Raw genomic sequence first — 17,353 nt, forward strand, 5'->3', positions numbered from 1 at the left:
CCCTCAATAAGTAGCAGCTAATGCAGAGAAGAGCTAGTCTCCTCAACAGCTCTCCCCAGGAGACTCTAGTCCAGATTAACAGAGACACTTAATTTAATTTATTGAGCCAAACTCTCCAGGGTAACCTCTCTGAAAAAAACGCTTTCATTTAGGAGCGAGTTTTTCTCCCTGGCTGGGCATGTAATAATTAAAGAAATCTTCACTGGAAATATAATCCTGTTAGAGAGCAAGATTGTACTGCAGAGAGGCAGAGTCTGGTGCGTACAGATGTGCAAGTGTGTCACAGGGAGAGAAGAGAGGAGTTACTTGGCTTTCGACCACCACATTAGCTACGCTTCAGTAACATCTTCCAGACTTCGCCTTTCAGGTGTTCCAGCCATCTGTAGGCCAATAAACATTCACTCCACAGATTTATTCAGCAGCAGATTTCTCTGGCTGATGGCAACCCTTGATCAAGAACGGCAAATGAGAAGATGGTGTTCTTAAGGGGTCTGGCAGTGACTTCCCCAAACCGGGCTACTTCTGTAGCAATTTATGAGCAAAAGGCCTCCTAAGCACTAACAACTTTAAAAAAATATTCATACCCTCTCTTAGTGAGATATTGCAAAAACCTTATTTGGCCTGTGCCAAGAACAAAGCTGCTGTACAAGTGCCTCTCAAGTGTTCACACTCCTGAGCTCCCCATGCTCCCGAACAAGCAAGGGGAACTAGCCTCCCTTACAAGTCTGCAAAAAGCTAAGGGCATGGCTACACTTGCAAACTTAGAGTGCTTTGAGTTAAACCAGCCTTTGTAGAGCGCAGTAGGGAAAGCGCTGCAGTCTGTCCACACTGACAGCTGCAAGCACACTGGTGTGTCCACATTTGCAGCACTTGCAGCAGCATTGGGAGCAGTGCATTGTGGGCAGCTATCCCACAGAGAACCTCTTCCCATTCTGGCACTGTGGCTTGTGGGAAGGGGATGGGGGGGCATTCTGGGTTCTGTCCCAACGCCCCATGATGCATCAGTTCACATCCCAGAAATCCCTCTGCTTCCATCCACAATTGGTGCTGTCTTTCAACTTTTTTGTACTGCACGCTCTATCTTCCCTTTCGGTCTGCGGGAATGGAGCCCGAACTGCTGAGGAATATGCTGATGAGTCTCGCCAGCATATCACGTTTGGCAGTCAAGTTACTCCTTAAGATCCAAAGTGACAGTGAGGACTCTGACGATAATATCGACTCGAATAATGCATACGATACAAGACTGCTTGTGACATTCATGGACATGCTCACCACCGTGGAATGCTGCTTTCGGGCTCGGGAAACAAGCACTGAGTGGTGGGATCACATCGTCATGCAAGTCTGGGATGACGAGCAGTGGCTGCAGAACTTTCGGATGAGAAAAGCCACTTTCATGGGACTGTGTGAGAAGCTCACCCCCACCCTGAAGCGCAAAGACACGAGATTGAGAGCTGCCCTGATGGTGGAGAAGCATCTCCTGATGGTGGGTATTGCAATCTGGAAACTGGCAACTCCAGACAGCTACCGATCAGTCGCTAGCCAGTTTGGAGTGGGGAAGTCGACCATTGGAATCATGTTGATGCAAGTTTGCAGGGCCATTAATCACATCCTGCTCAGCAGAACCGTGACTCTGGGTAACATGCATGACATTGTGGCTGGCTTTGCACAAATGGGTTTCCCTAACTGTGGAGGGGCGACAGATGGGATGCATATTCCAATTTTGGCACCAGCCCACCTAGCCTCCAAGTATGTTAATCAGAAGGACTATTTCTCTATGGTTCTCCAGGCGCTTGTGGATCACTGTGTGTGTTTCATTGACTTTAACGCAGGCTGGCCTGGAAAGGTGCATGACGCATGCATCTTTCGGAACACTGGCCTGTTCAGGAAGCTGCAATCCGGGACTTTTTTCCCAGACCAGAAGATAACTGTAGGGAAAGTTGAAATGTCCATTGTGATCCTTGGAGACCCCGCTTACCCTTTAATGCCGTGGCTCATGAAACCTTACATAGGGAGCCTTGACAGCAGCAAGGAGCGGTTCAACAACAGGCTGAGCCAGTGCAGAATGACTGTGGAGTGTGCTTTTGGCCATTTAAAGGGCCGCTGGCATTCTCCGTATGGGAAGCTGGACCTGGCCGATAACAGCATCCCCGCGGTTATATCCGCCTTCTATACCTTCCATAACATTTGTGAAGGGAATGAAAGATTCACTCAGACATGGAACTCAGATGTTCAACACCTGAAGGCTGAATCTGAACAGACAGAGAGCAGGGCTATTAGAGGGGCCCAGCGTGGGGCTGCAAGGATTAGGGATGCCTTGAGGGAGCAATTTGAGGCTGAAAGCCACCAGTAATGTCTGGTGCCCTGCACAGGAGTAAAGTCCAGCAGTTCCAATGTTAGTAGGAATCGGTGTTTGCTACGTATGATACACTGACTTGCAGTGCCTGTTGCTTTCCTGGGCTAAGGTATCTTTTACATTATGCAATAATAAAGAATGTTTTCAAAGCAAAAAAATCCATTTAATGAAAAGAAAATGCATTTATTGAAAATAACTGCTTGGGAAACACAAAGGGCAAGAGGGTGGGGTGGGGAACGGTACAATCACAGGTTTGTGTATGTCCTGTTATCATACTCAGCCTTCCTGTTTGGAGTGCTGTGCAGTGAGTGCTGCACTTCAGGATGGCTATACTGCATGGTGATGGGGGTTGAGTGCAGTGGGTAAGGGTCGTAGTTTGCAAGGCTGGGTGATGAAGCTACAGGTCTTGGAGGCAGCTGGCGGCGATAAAAACCCAGGATGTTGGGGAAAGTGGGTTGGCGGTGACATGAGGGCACAAGAGTTTTGGGACAAGGGCTGCAGTAGTGCTCCGCCTGCATGGCTACGAGTGCCTGGATTGAGTCCACTTGGCACTCCATGATGCTTATCAGCTGCTCTGTGTTTTGATGCCGGCAATCCGCATTTTGCTGGTGGACCCTCCTTTCACTCTCCTGCTACTCCTGCACTTTTTGATTTTCATTAAGGAAGTGCTGCATGATTTCATGCAGCATGTCCTCTTTGCTTCTACATGGCCTCTTCCTGATTCTTTGCAGCCTCCCAGTTGGTGATAACACGGACGGCTGAGATCTGAAGGTTGCATCTGTAAAGGCAAAATGCAACACTTAACAGAGGCAGCATTGTTCACACCAGACAGAGCAATGATTCCCGTGTACTTAAGGAGGGCAAGCACAGTCTACACAATAGCATAATTTGCCAGTCCTAAAGCAAGCACACAACCCCCAGGAGCCCCAAAATGGTGAGTAAGCACAGGGTCAAGGGGGACTGATTCTTTCATGGCTGTACTGTCCTCTGGGTTTCTGTGCCTTGGGGAGAGCCAACAACTGCAAGGGACCCCTATACTCACTGTCCCCACATTTTCCACAGGACTTCGTCCTGGAATCTCTCTCGCTGCTGAGGGTGACCTAGGAAACAAGGGAGGGTCTTCTACTACAATGTGGCTTCCACCCTGGCCCATATGCAGCTTGCCTGTGTGCAGCAATGGTCCGCCCCGGCCCTTCATGGCACAGACACGTTAGCCTGACTGGGACAAGGACCACAGTGGCTCTCCCACGAAACCTGCGCAAGCGCATTGCCCAAGTTCTGGATGAGACCTTTGAAGAGATTACTGCCATGTGAGAGGGCACATCAATGCCCTATTCCGCATCTAGGCATGCATGCAGCCCTAATCCTCCTCGCCCCAAGAGCCCGCACCGAATAACTTCCTTCCCACAATAAAAGCCACTTACCGGAAGCCTCCTCTGGTGTTTGTCCTTCCGCAAGCACCGACCACCGCGACTGGCTGGGGTGTCTTCCTCCTCCTCCTGCCTTGCTGGACTGTGCTCTGAAGTGTCCATGGTGGTACTCGGAGTGGAGGTGGGGTCGCCGCCAAGTATCGCGTCCAGCTTTTTGTAAAAACGGCAGGTCACAGGGGCAGCACCAGAGTGGCTGTTTGCCTCACGGGCTTTGTGGTAGGCATTCCGCAGCTCCTTCACTTTAACCCTGCACTGCAGTGCGTCCCAGTCATGGCCCCTTTCAATCATGCCCCTTGATATCTGCCCGAAGGTATTGTAATTCCTATGGCTGAAGTGCAGCTGGGACTGGACAGCTTCCTCCCCCCGAACACTGATGAGGTCCAGCACCTCGCCATTGCTTCATACTGGGGATCGCCTGGCACATGGAGACATGGTCACCTGGAAAGATTCGCTGAGAGCACTGCACACCTGGCTGAACAAACGGGAAGGGGATTTTCAAAATTCCCAGAGAATTTAAAGGGCGGGTCTGATGGTTGGTCACCTGAGTGCAGGGCAGTAGAGTTCAAAGTGATGACCAAAGTGGATAGAGCAGGCATTGTGGGACACTTCTGGAGGCCGATCAGAGGGCACTAACAGGCCAGGGTGTCCACACTGGTGCCACAGCGCTCCAGTAGGGGTGCATCAAACTTTATTCCACTCACCGAGGTGGAGTACCAGGAGCACTCTAGCCGCGGAGCCAGAGGGCTCTACGTGCCTTGCTAGTGTGGATGTGTTGAGAGTTAGAGCGCATTGGACTGCTTTAATGCTCTCTAACTCACAAGTGTAGCCATGCCCTAAATGTGTACAGAGTGGAAAAAATTTTTCAACAAGACAGAAATGTCATTTGTTTTAAGCAACATGGAATTACAGAAGGAAACTGCGTTCAGTGCAAAGGGCAGATTGCTTCCAGAAGCAGCAGTACCGGGCAGAGGTGGAGCAACGGTTTGACAGTGTCAGCAATGAGATTTGCCACAGCTAGTTACAGAATGAAAGGTAGCAAAGTTCACATACATGCACTAAATGCATCATAATCCAGTGCCTGCAAGAATCCATCGGATGTTAATGGATTTACACACTGGTCCTTGTGACCCAGGGACCTCTTGGTGCCAACTGGCAGGGTGCACAGTGTTACAGGGATCCCCTCATTCTGGTCTCTAAATAAGTTGGTCAATGGGTGACATGCGAGGTCTGCACTGAAAGCCTGTTTCACACTGTTCATCATAATCATTGCTAGAGGTATGTGTGGATAATATGTAAGGAGTTATGCATACACCCTGATAATTATGCTCTTAAGGTATGCCAGCTGGGGCTGGCCACCAGAAGGTGATAGGTTTCTTTAAGGCAGGAGATGCTTACCTAGCTACATGTAAACTACGTACTATATACTTTACAATAGATGCCTGTTTACAGACAGAGCAAAATGCTAATCAAGAGATTGCAAAGTCTTCAGGAGAGATGCTCTGAAGGACATAAATAAGCAGCATAGGATACCTAATTTTACGAGTGAAGACAATGGAGGTTAGAACTACAGTAAAATCTGCCAGGAGCGACCTCTAATGGGAGTTAGAAAAGTGATTGCTTGTAACAGAGGTGGTCTCTCTGCGAAGGTTTGCACACCACAGCATAGTGATGTTCTGTGGCCTCTGCAAGTAGTCACTTGTGACAAGTGGTCTCTCTTCAGAGGTGATCTCTAAGACAGGTTTTACTGTATATCTGGGGGTGCAGAAGTATACACAGGTATCCTTCACCTAGAGACAAGCAGCCTATTGGCTTGTCTTATGAACTGCGCATCACAGCCAGTCTTGCTGTTTAATGCTGGGAGAGAAACTTTGGGTGAGCTGACTTACGAGACAGGCAAATGAATATCTTGTTAGTTAACACTTTAACTGGAGCCTAAACTTATGTACCCATTTGTTTACAATTTCCATTAATTCTACTTGCTTCTTCTCAAATCTCTATTTATACTTCTTTTCACTATAAACAAATTTTAAGTGCTGTAAGCTGAACTGAGAGGTGATCCTGAAGTGCAACTGGTAAACTGAGGTGTTCCATTCATTTAGGAACAGCAGATTGGTGAATTCTGAGAGTGTCCAGTGGAACAAGTTCTGACACTCCAGGGGGTTGCTTGGAGCATGCCTGTTGCTGACGTGTGCAGGCTGTGTCCAAACAGGGTTCTAATGTAGTCTGGCCTTCCAGAAAGCATAGGGTCAAACCAAAATATCAGCTAACTGTAAGCATGACTGGTCTAACATGGCTTGTGCCAATCCATGCTGGCCATCCCACTTAGGTTAGAACTCCTTTGACCAAAGTAGAGCTTAAAGTACAGTCAACAGATTTAAAGCTTGATTTTAATGGAAGTGCAGATTGATTCCGACTCCCATGTCGTAAGTGGAACATTGTGACACTGCAATTTTACAGGAGGCATAGATTAAACTTCTTCCAGAAGAAAAATGTAATGCACATTAGAAGGAAAAAATTAAACTACTCCTACATCTTATAGGGTTTTAAGGTAACTAATCCCACAGACAGAGCATCACTGCAGACAGCTCAGTGAAGACTGTTCAAAAAAGCAAACAAGATACTAGGATGGGTGAGGAATGGCATGGAGAAAAATATTATAATGCCATTATGTAATTTAATGATGCAGGCTCAACTGGAATACTGCGTGCAGTACTGGTCACGCCATCTAAAAAAGATGTTGCAGAATTAGAGGTGGCTCAGAGAAGGGCAACGAGAATGATTAGGGACTTGGAAAAACTCTCACAGGAAGAGATAGAAGATCGCAATTGTTTGCCTGAGAAAGGAGATGAATAATAGAGGACATGATAAAAGTATATAAAATAATGAATTGTCAAGAGACGGTACATCAGGAGCTTCTGTTCTTGTAGTGACAGGGAAAATAAGTAGATATTAAATGAAATTAAAAAGATGTCAAATTCAAAACTGATAAAAGGAAACATTTTTTCACACAATGTGTAGGCAGATTGTGTAACTAGCTGTCACGTAACATGATAAATCACAGAAATGTAGGGCTGTAAGGGACCTCTGAGGAGTTATCAAGTTCAACCCTCTGTGCTGAGGCAGGATCAAGTAACCTCGACCATCCCTGACAGATGTCCGTCCAACCTGTTCTTAAAACACCTCCAATGCTAGGGATTACACAATTTCCCTCAGAAGCCTATTCCAGTGCTTAACTACCCTTAAGAGTTAGAAAGTTTTTCCTAATATCTAGCCTAAACCTCCCTTGCTGCAGATAAGCAGTCCTACCTTCAGTGGACATGGAAAACAATTGATCACAGTCCTCTTTATAACAGCCCTTAACGTATTTGAAGACTATTTAGTGCCCCGCTTCCCAGTCTTCTTTGTTCAAGACTAAACATACCCAGTTTTAAAAAAATTTCTTAACAGGTCAGGTTTTTGAAATCTTATTTTTGTTGTACTCCTCTGGACTCTCTCCAATTTATCCATATCTTTCCTAAAATGTGGTGCTGAGAACTGGACACAGTACTCCAGCTGAGGCCTCACCAGTGCTGAATGGAGCAGGCTAACAACCTCTTGTGTGTTTCATATGATACTCCTGTTAATACATCCCAGAATGTCATTAGCTTTTTTTTTTTTTTTTTTTTTTGCAACTTGCACCACACTGTTAGCTCACATTCAATTTGTGATCCATTATAACCCCCAGATACTTTTTAGCAGTACTACCACCTAGCCAGTTATGCCCCTTTTTGTATTTGTGCATTTGATTTTTCCTTGCTAAGTGCAGTACTTTGCATTTGGTCTTTATCAAATTTCATCATGTTGATTTCAGACCCATTTTTCAATTTGTCAAGGTCGTTTTGAATTCCAATCCTGTCCTCCTCAAGTGCCTGAATACCTCCCAGAATGGTGTAATCTACAAATTTTATAAGCATATTCTCTACTCCATTATCCAAGTCATTAATGAAAATATTGCATAATATTCAGACCCAGGACTAGCCCCTGCAGTAGTCCACTAGACACACTCTCCCACTTTGACAATGAACTACTGATAACTACTCTGAGTATAGAGTTGCAACCAGTTACGCACCCACCTTATAGTAATTTCATCTAGACCACATTTCCCCGGTTTGCTTATGAGAATGTCATGTGGGACTGTGTCAAAAGCCATACTAAAAGGTCAAGAACTTTGCTAGATTTAAAAAGGGACTAGTGGACATTTATATGGATAACAAGAATAACCAGAACTGTTCTAGTTAGTGCTAACACAACCTTTGGAAGGGTATTAAACCTCAGGGTTTAAGCCAATTCTGACTACTGGAGACCAGGATAAGCCCTAACATGGGGAGCAGATTATCCCCCTCTACCCACTAGGATTCTCACACCTTCCTCTCAAGTATCTGGTTCTGGCTACCATCAGACACAGGACACTGGACGAGATGGACTTCTGGTCTGATAAAGTATGGCAATTCCTATGCTTCTGAAGACTTCATGCAGAAAACAAAGAGTTAGGTCTTTACCCCATTAGGTGTTATCTTGTTCACCCCCACAATCCACCCGCTAAATGCAGAATTGTCCTTACAAAGCATTTGAGGGCTTCGTCTAGTCTATTTTTAGATTATTCAAGCAGTGCAGCACCTGAACTGGAGTTACACCATTTAAAATATATGGAATAGACAATTTTTCTTGTCTGATATTCAGCTCAATAAATCCTCAGACCAATTCCTCCAATTCCTGAGACATTTGTGTTCCTATGCATGCCAATTCCAATATATCTTTCCAATAGACATTGCAGCAAATACTTTTGTAAAAGCAAGATTTTTCATTTTCCTTCATTCTTATCACCTATTAACTGTATAATTCATTAATAAAGGAGGCAGTGACCATAGCCTAGACAACGTCAATGATTGCTTGGAGAAGCCACTTTGGGAAACCTGACTCACAGCAGCAAATCTCCCTAAGGAAAACATTCTGTCTTGACGTCATTTTATAATGGGAGGGCCTCTAGGTATCCTGAGCACACAGTGGTTGGTTAGTTCTGCTTCCCCTTTTAAGGGTTTGATGGGGAACTATGGCTCATTAGCAATCTGAGCTCACACTTTTAGAAGTTACTCCCATTACGAAGTGAGCATCAGACACCCACAAGACTAACTTAGGGGAAATGAAATGTCAGAGGCACAAGAGGTTATTTCCTCCTCCTAGATCAGTGCATTGCACCGGGTTCTACAGAAGAGGAGCACTATAAATGAATGGAAAATACCACAAGCAATTCAATCTTCAGAAGAGCATGCTGGGAATAAGCTGGAGGTAACAATCTAAAATTGATTTAGTAAACCAGTGATTTGACTTCAAATTAAAACTAGAAGAATAGAAGAAAGGGCACAACTAATTAAAGAATGTAATACAAAGCTTGAAATGAGCATAAGATTTACTGTGGAGTATACTGATGCTTTAATCAATGATGTCTCACTTCACTTAAAAAAATACAGAATACCCCCATGGATAAGTGTTTGTACTGTATGAAATGAAAGGAGAGGATCCAAAGAGTGTTATGAAGTGTTTTTAAAAATATGCCCTTGACTTAAAGCTGAAAACAGCCACAACTCTGTACATTGTGTCAGTTTGTAAATAAAATGCCCTTGGGAACATGGAATGATTTGGTATGATCAAGGACATAAGCGTATAATGATAATTATTTTTGGACTCATCCACATGCAAAAGTTGTATTGTTTTAACTATATTGGTATAATGCAAGCAGTACAACCCCTCCCTCCTCCCCCAGTGTGGCTGGGGTTATACCAGTACAAAGTTGCCAGTCCTACACGGTAACGTGAATAAGCTCTACCAATATAAGGGGCCTCTGTACCAGTATAATTACATCACACTAGGAGATGTACTGGCATAACTATTTTGGTTAAACATCCTCCTCCTAACCAAAATAGTTATACTAGTACAAAAACCGTGTGTGTAGACCAGGCCTTGGTGTCTACCCTCAGACAAATACTGCTGAAGATGTACTGATAGACTACATTTCTCTGGACAGGGGCAGTCTCTTTTGTTCCTTGTACAGTCCAAGTACAAAATGCAAATACATTGCCCCCTCCCCCCCCAATGAATTACAAAACGTAATCCCATGTTTCTCTGATATGGCGACAGCTATAAGACAGAAGAGGGATCCTACTTTCAGGAACTTGGTACACAGTTTTCACTCTCACAACCCACAAAGTTGGAGATTCTTTGCAGAAATTGGAAAAAATAAATCTGTTTTCTCAGAGCATGATAAAGCTCAAGCTATTTTTAGAGGGCTGTTCAGGGTCCGAGGGAAAGGAAACTGAGCAAGAATTCATATAGTTTGGGCCAAATCCAGAACATCTGCATGATACATCAGTTACAAATTATTTCTGAATCTAGATCAGACAGTAAGTATATTATTACTGAGTTTGAAAGCAATTACCTGATTGGTTATGGCCACAAAAATGTGAGCTGTTATGATTACTTACAGGTGATCTTTTCAATGCAGATAATTAACTGGATTATTATTTGATCTAAATTTTGAATACCAGGAGTTTTGCAAATCTGAACATCTCTGAACAATTCACTGTAATTTGGCCATCAGCACTGGAACTCTGATCTTAGATGTTTATAGGGAACGTACTCCTTGCATTTAACAAGTGGGAGCTGAAACTTATTATCCCTCCATTCAAAGGTAATGGCTGCCTAGACATTTGTCTGTTTCAATGACTACTGCAAGATGCAGTCTTTTTATTTTTGTCTGTGCATGTATGTAATCGAGTGAGGTGGTGAAGGCTTGGTATTAGTTTATTAGGCATGAGTTCACGATGGTGGTATTACTCAAGAGGCTTGGGAACGATTCCCTAAATGGGTCAAAAAGAGGGCTGAAGAATGTATTGTGGAACAGCCCAGTATAGAGAGCAATAGAGAAACTTTGTCTTGGGGAAAACTATTTGAACCTTTATGGTCCTGATGGGAAGACCAACCAAAGAGTCTAAAAGGTGCAAAGTAAGTTTAGTGTATTCTGTGGTCAAAAAAAGGTGCTTAATTGTTACATCCACTTATGTTGCGTAACTATGCACACACTTACCCCTACACAGTAATTCTAACACGTTTGGAGAAAAATGAGTTTATGCACAGAAATTCTTCATAAACATCTGTTCATTACTCATGGTTCTATTTTCCTCCATTTACAGATGTTGCATTAATATTTGTTCCACTACCTGCAGAAAATAACGGCCACTTTTTAAAAAGGATCTGTACCACAACAACTTCTTCTCCAGTCCTGTGCTACCTCCATGGTTTGAAAAATTCTCAGAGAACCAACTGTTAATGGCTCAAGTTCTTTGGCTAATTCTCTTATGATATTGGGATGCACAGTACCCAGGTCATATGACTAATATATTTACTTCTTCACCCCATTGCTAAGTTATCCCCCAGCTGCTACCCAGAACCAACGCACCAACTCCTGTATCTCCCCTACATTAGGTACAGTATAGCAATGTTCATATTCCACTTATGCCCACCAAATCAGTCTCCATTATTTAGTACAAATCCCATCCCATTTTGCTTATTTTTCATTATTTCTCTAATATTTCTCAGTTATTCACCACCTGCTTAATGTTCACCAGTCGAGCTAAGCAAAAGTTTTGCCTCTGCCCTTTCCTATCTAGGTTTAAAACACCTGCTAACCAGCCCCACAAATTCTGATCTTAGGGTGCCCTCTCTGCTTTAGTTGAGACAGTCTAATCCCAAAGTCAGACCTCATCAGAAAAAGCCTCAGTGCATCTCAAGCCTTCCTGAATCTCACACATTGGTTTCTAACGCATTTCCTTCAGTTTTTCACTCATATTGGGCACCATAAAACTCTTGGATCTTTTCAGTTGACCAAACCGATTTTCAGTTCTCTTCCTGGATACTGAAAGTCATTCTCGCGCCTATCAGGTCCCAACTCCCTCATGTTTTAGGCTTCTACATAAAGAATTTGGGCATTTCTACGTAAGGAGATCCACCACCCGGGAGGCAGCATGCTCTCCAGTGGCCTGTGTCTGGTCACACATGGCCCAAACATGGAATGACTAATCAGCAATGCTTGTTGAACCTTCCGTGTTGGCAGTTCCCTTTGCTTGCTTTGTCCTCACTAGTCGGGATACCTGTCCTCAGACTTGCCTCAATCTTATCCTCCCATTCACGGTTGGAAGAATGCTGAATTCAGCACTTCTGCTGAAAGTTTCCATGCATTTGAAAGATCCAGCAAAAGCCTGCAGACTTTAGGAAGAAGTGATCCAGTGGTGGGCAATGGGAAGGCTAATACAACACACTGGCAGCCACTAGTTCTCTCTCCTTCCTCCCTGTGGCAGTCACAGTGTGGGAATGAACTCCATGGAGAAATGCTCCAACACCACCTCCTTCTCCTCTAGGATAGTAGCCAGCTATACTTTTCAGAGTAACAGCCGTGTTAGTCTGTATTCGCAAAAAGAAGAGGAGTACTTGTGGCACCTTAGAGGCTAAACAATTTATTTGAGCATAAGCTTTCGTGAGCTACAGCTCACTTCATTGGAGGCATACCGTGGAAAGTGTAGAAGATCTTTTTATATACACACAAAGCATGAAAAAATACCTCCTCCCACCCCACTCTCCTGCTGGTAATAGCTTATCTAAAGTGATCACTCTCCTTACAATGTGTATGATAATCAAGGTGGGCCATTTCCAGCACAAATCCAGGTTTTCTCAACCACCCCCCCCACACACAAACCCACTCTCCTGCTGGTAATAGCTTATCTAAAGAACAACACAATGCGGAACACAACGCCATCCACAGCCTCAGAAACAACTCTAACATCATAATCAAAAAGGCTGACAAAGGAGGTGCTGTTGTCATCATGAATAGATTGGAATATGAACAAGAGGCTGCTCAGCAGCTCTCCAACACCACTTTCTACAAGTCATTACCCTCTTATCCCACTGAGAGTTACCAAAAGAAACTACAGCATTTGCTCAAGAAACTCCCTGAAAAAGCACAAGATCAAATCCGCACAGACATACCCCTGGAACCCCGACCTGGGATATTCTATCTACTACCCAAGATCCATAAACCTGGAAATCCTGGGCGCCCCATCATCTCAGGCATTGGCACCCTGACAGCAGGCTGGTCTGGCTATGTAGACTCCCTCCTCAGGCCCTACGCTACCAGCACTCCCAGCTACCTTCAAGACACCACTGACTTACTGAGGAAACTACAATCCATTGGTGATCTTCCTGATAACACCATCCTGGCCACTATGGATGTAGAAGCCCTCTACACCAACATTCCACACAAAGATGGACTACAAGCCATCAAGAACACTATCCCCGATAATGTCACGGCTAACCTGGTGGCTGAACTTTGTGACTTTGTCCTTACCCATAACTATTTTACATTTGGGGACAATGTATACCTTCAGATCAGCGGCACTGTTATGGGTACCCGCATGGCCCCACAGTATGCCAACATTTTTATGGCTGACTTAGAACAACGCTTCTTCAGCTCTCGTCCCCTAACGCCCCTACTCTACTTGCGCTATATTGATGACATCTTCATCATCTGGACCCATGGAAAAGAAGCCCTTGAGGAATTCCACCATGATTTCAACAATTTCCATCCCACCATCAACCTCAGCCTGGTCCAGTCCACACAAGAGATCCACTTCCTGTACACTACAGTGCTAATAAACGATGGTCACATAACCACCACCCTATACCAGAAACCTACTGATCGCTATTCCTACCTACATGCCTCCAGCTTTCACCCTGACCACACCACACGATCCATCGTCTACAGCCAAGCTCTGCGATACAACCGCATTTGCTCCAACCCCTCAGACAGAGACAAACACCTACAAGATCTCTATCAAGCATTCTTATAACTACAATACCCACCTGCGGAAGTGAAGAAACAGATTGATAGAGCCAGAAGAGTTCCCAGAAGTCACCTACTACAGGACAGGCCTAACAAAGAAAATAACAGAACGCCACTAGCCGTCACCTTCAGCCCCCAACTAAAACCCCTCCAACGCATTATTAAGGATCTACAACCTATCCTGAAGGATGACCCAACACTCTCACAAATCTTGGGAGACAGGCCAGTCCTTGCCTACAGACAGCCCCCCAACCTGAAGCAAATACTCACCAGCAACCACATACCACACAACAGAATCACTAACCCAGGAACCTATCCTTGCAACAAAGCCCGTTGCCAACTGTGCCCACATATCTATTCAGGGGACACCATCACAGGGCCTAATAACATCAGCCACACTATCAGAGGCTCGTTCACCTGCACATCCACCAATGTGATATATGCCATCATGTGCCAGCAATGCCCCTCTGCCATGTACATTGGTCAAACTGGACAGTCTCTACGTAAAAGAATAAATGGACACAAATCAGATGTCAAAAATTATAACATTCATAAACCACTCGGAGAACACTTCAATCTCTCTGGTCACGCGATTACTGACATGAAAGTTGCTATATTACAACAAAAAAACTTCAAATCCAGACTCCAGTGAGAAACTGTTGAATTGGAATTCATTTGCAAATTGGATACAATTAACTTAGGCTTGAATAGAGACTGGGAGTGGCTAAGTCATTATGCAAGGTAACCTATTTCCCCCTGTTTTCCTAACCCGCCCCCCCCCCCTTCCTCAGACGTTCTTGTTAAACCCTGGATTTGTGCTGGAAATGGCCCACCTTGATTATCATACACATTGTAAGGAGAGTGGTCACTTTAGATAAGCTATTACCAGCAGGAGAGTGGGGTGGGAGGAGGTATTTTTTCATGCTTTGTGTGTATATAAAAAGATCTTCTACACTTTCCACAGTATGCATCCGATGAAGTGAGCTGTAGCTCACGAAAGCTTATGCTCAAATAAATTGGTTAGTCTCTAAGGTGCCACAAGTACTCCTCTTCTTTCAGCTATACTTTGTCCATATGTAGCCATCCCCGACTTCATAAAGAAACGGGACCAAAGTACAATCCCCCAGAGTGCATTGGATCCTGCTGTATTTGTGCCCATTGAAGTCTTACTACTAGCATTACCCTCTGGATCTAGAAATTCTACTATCCCCCACAGCTCCTACCAACTAACCTGTTCGCTTTTAGTTTTACAGGACCCAAGCTGTTAATCCTGGCTCTCTCCCACCCCCTCATATGTAGTCTCCTGTAATGCCCAGCTCCCCTCCAGTCCACACACAATGCTTCTACAACCCAAGCTGATCACCAAACAGCTCTTGACACCAGCTTCTTCTTTTCATTCACTTATTCCCGCAAAGAGTCAGTTCTTAATTTCATAGCCCGTCTGGAATAATACCCTGCACAATGTACCAGACTGCCATTTCTCTGCTTGTTGCTAGCTAAGCCTACTTGGATTTTTTTCCCCCCTTAACTCACTCACTCACTCTATGATAGCCCATCACCTCTGCTCTCTCACTCATCTTATTTTAATTTGGACTCTTCTTTCCTCACTTGGGTTGGCCTCTGAGCTCCAGGAGCAAAATGCAGATTACTACTTCAATCACATTTTACTATTTTTGCCCAGTCCCTGTATGGTGCCCTCTTGCCAGAGCTCAGCATTTCCTTTACCTTATTTTCCACCAACGAGATGAGGATCTGCTCCATGACGTTATTGGTTGCTGGGATGGAGCTCTGAATGTGGCCAATCACTACACCGATAGCAACCCGTGACAGCTCATAGCTGAGGTGGGTGTTCCTGCGCACCAGCTCGATCAGTTCCGCACCTATTGTCTCTGGCACAGACACTGCCTGGCTGCTGGATTCTGGTGCCAACTCCTCCAAAGCAACTGCCTTCTTATCATCAAGGCAAAGAGAGTTGAAGGCTTCTAAGCCCCCGGATGGAGCTAGAGCAGTCTTCTTGACTTGCAGATTCTTCTCCCCATCCATAGGGAGAGACCTCTGACCTGCTGTTTCAACAGGAGGTCCTGGGGCAGCCCTCTTGGGCTGTGGAGATTTGGTTGCACCACGCTTTGTTGAAGACCCATGCTTCAGGTGGGCTGAAGGACTAATATCCAAGCTGCGTGATATTGTGGTGTGGGCACTCCTGCTGGGGACAGGGGGTGGAGTGTTGGTGGGGCTGGAAGTGGCTGTTGGGAGACCTGTTTCGGATGCAGTGGAACCAGTGTACAAGGTATCCAGGGAAGTTGTGCTTATAGAGGAGGTACTGGAAACCGACCCAGAGGTGATTTCAACAGCATCTGAAAAGGAACAATTAAAAGGCCTTAGCAACAGCATCAAAGAAAAAGGGAAAAACAAACTGCTGCAGCAGAGTTTATTAAGAAGCTCATTGTGCATGCCACCAAAGCTCCTCTTCCTGGCTCGCTTATCTCAAAGCAAAATTGTATTAGGTCTCTCTTGAACACTCCAGTAAAATAAACTCTTAAGGAAGGGGAAGAAAGCTGTTCTGTAGAGATTCTCTTCAAAAGGTTCACTGTTTTACAGGAAAAACATAACTAGGAGAGAGGAGTCTCCTCCCCCTCCCCCCCCCCGGTTTAGACAATAACTTTTTTCCCCCAAACATACTGCATGTAGCCAGTACTTTGATTGACGTATCTGAAAATTTCAAGGTACATAAGATTACTCATTGCAGCAAGCTTCTCCCTTCTTCTGTAAAGATCCTTCCCTGCAGCACTAACTGTATGCTCTGCTTGGCGTCAACAGCAAGAAAAAAAGCATTTGGCTGACAGGCGTGTGTAGTCCACTTTCTGCACTCTAGGTAATCTGATTATAAACCCATTAGCACATACCGCCCTTTCCCAGCCAGTACAGGAGTACTTGCTAGAGTATATTTCTGAGTGTTTTGTCCTGTCTAGTTTCGGCTAACTCTAGCAATGGTACTTACACCACTTCTCTAGGGAAACTAGTCCACAATCTAATCAACCTTACTGCTAGGATGTTTTTCTTAACATCTAGCCTAAATTTTTCATTACTCAATTACTCATATACTTTGCCCCATAACTTGTAAAAATGGGGCTGTGGAAACTTTTATCCCACACCCAACCTCTCACAGCTTGGCCAGGAAGATAGTTACTTGGGCAAAAAGTGGCCTCGATCAGCTACTTTTTGTGAATCCCAAATGAAGATATTTGAGATCTGTAGGAGAGTAAAAGTACTGCTTTAGGAACAACTTGATTCCCAAGGTGAATTTATTCTGATTTTGCATGCTACATGAATGTTCACCCAGCCATTCACTGCTCCTTATTGACTCCAGCTTATCCATAGAAAATAATAATCTCCTTAGTCAACAATACCTTAGGCAACAGAGCGTCTCTTGGGCCAAAGGGCCAGTCACCTCTGGAAGAGCCTTTTGTTTTTTCTGCTGGTCCCGGGTGATCTTTTGGTAATCTCACAATCTTACCCCCAAGTCAAAAGCCAGAACACTAGCTGCATATCCGTGGCTAAGAAGCCTGTCAATAGGCCTTCCACCCCTATGAATAAGGGAATAATGGGATTGTCTACTTCAACTGTTCAGGCCAACGACATGTG

At 44.7% G+C, this 17,353-nt stretch overlaps 1 protein-coding gene across 2 annotated transcripts in view; it reads right to left on the minus strand.

The window, feature by feature from the left end:
- NCKIPSD (NCK interacting protein with SH3 domain) overlaps positions 1-17,353 on the minus strand; it is a 98,825-nt gene that overhangs the window by 29,830 nt on the left and 51,642 nt on the right. For both annotated transcript variants that reach the window (XM_073351429.1, XM_073351428.1), the window contains one exon: positions 15,437-16,065. In XM_073351429.1, the coding sequence (XP_073207530.1) occupies positions 15,437-16,065 (629 nt within the window). The remainder of the gene's footprint in view (positions 1-15,436; positions 16,066-17,353) is intronic.

This window comes from Lepidochelys kempii, chromosome 7 (genome assembly GCF_965140265.1).
Source record: "Lepidochelys kempii isolate rLepKem1 chromosome 7, rLepKem1.hap2, whole genome shotgun sequence".
In the NCBI taxonomy this organism is placed as follows: Eukaryota; Metazoa; Chordata; order Testudines; family Cheloniidae; genus Lepidochelys; species Lepidochelys kempii.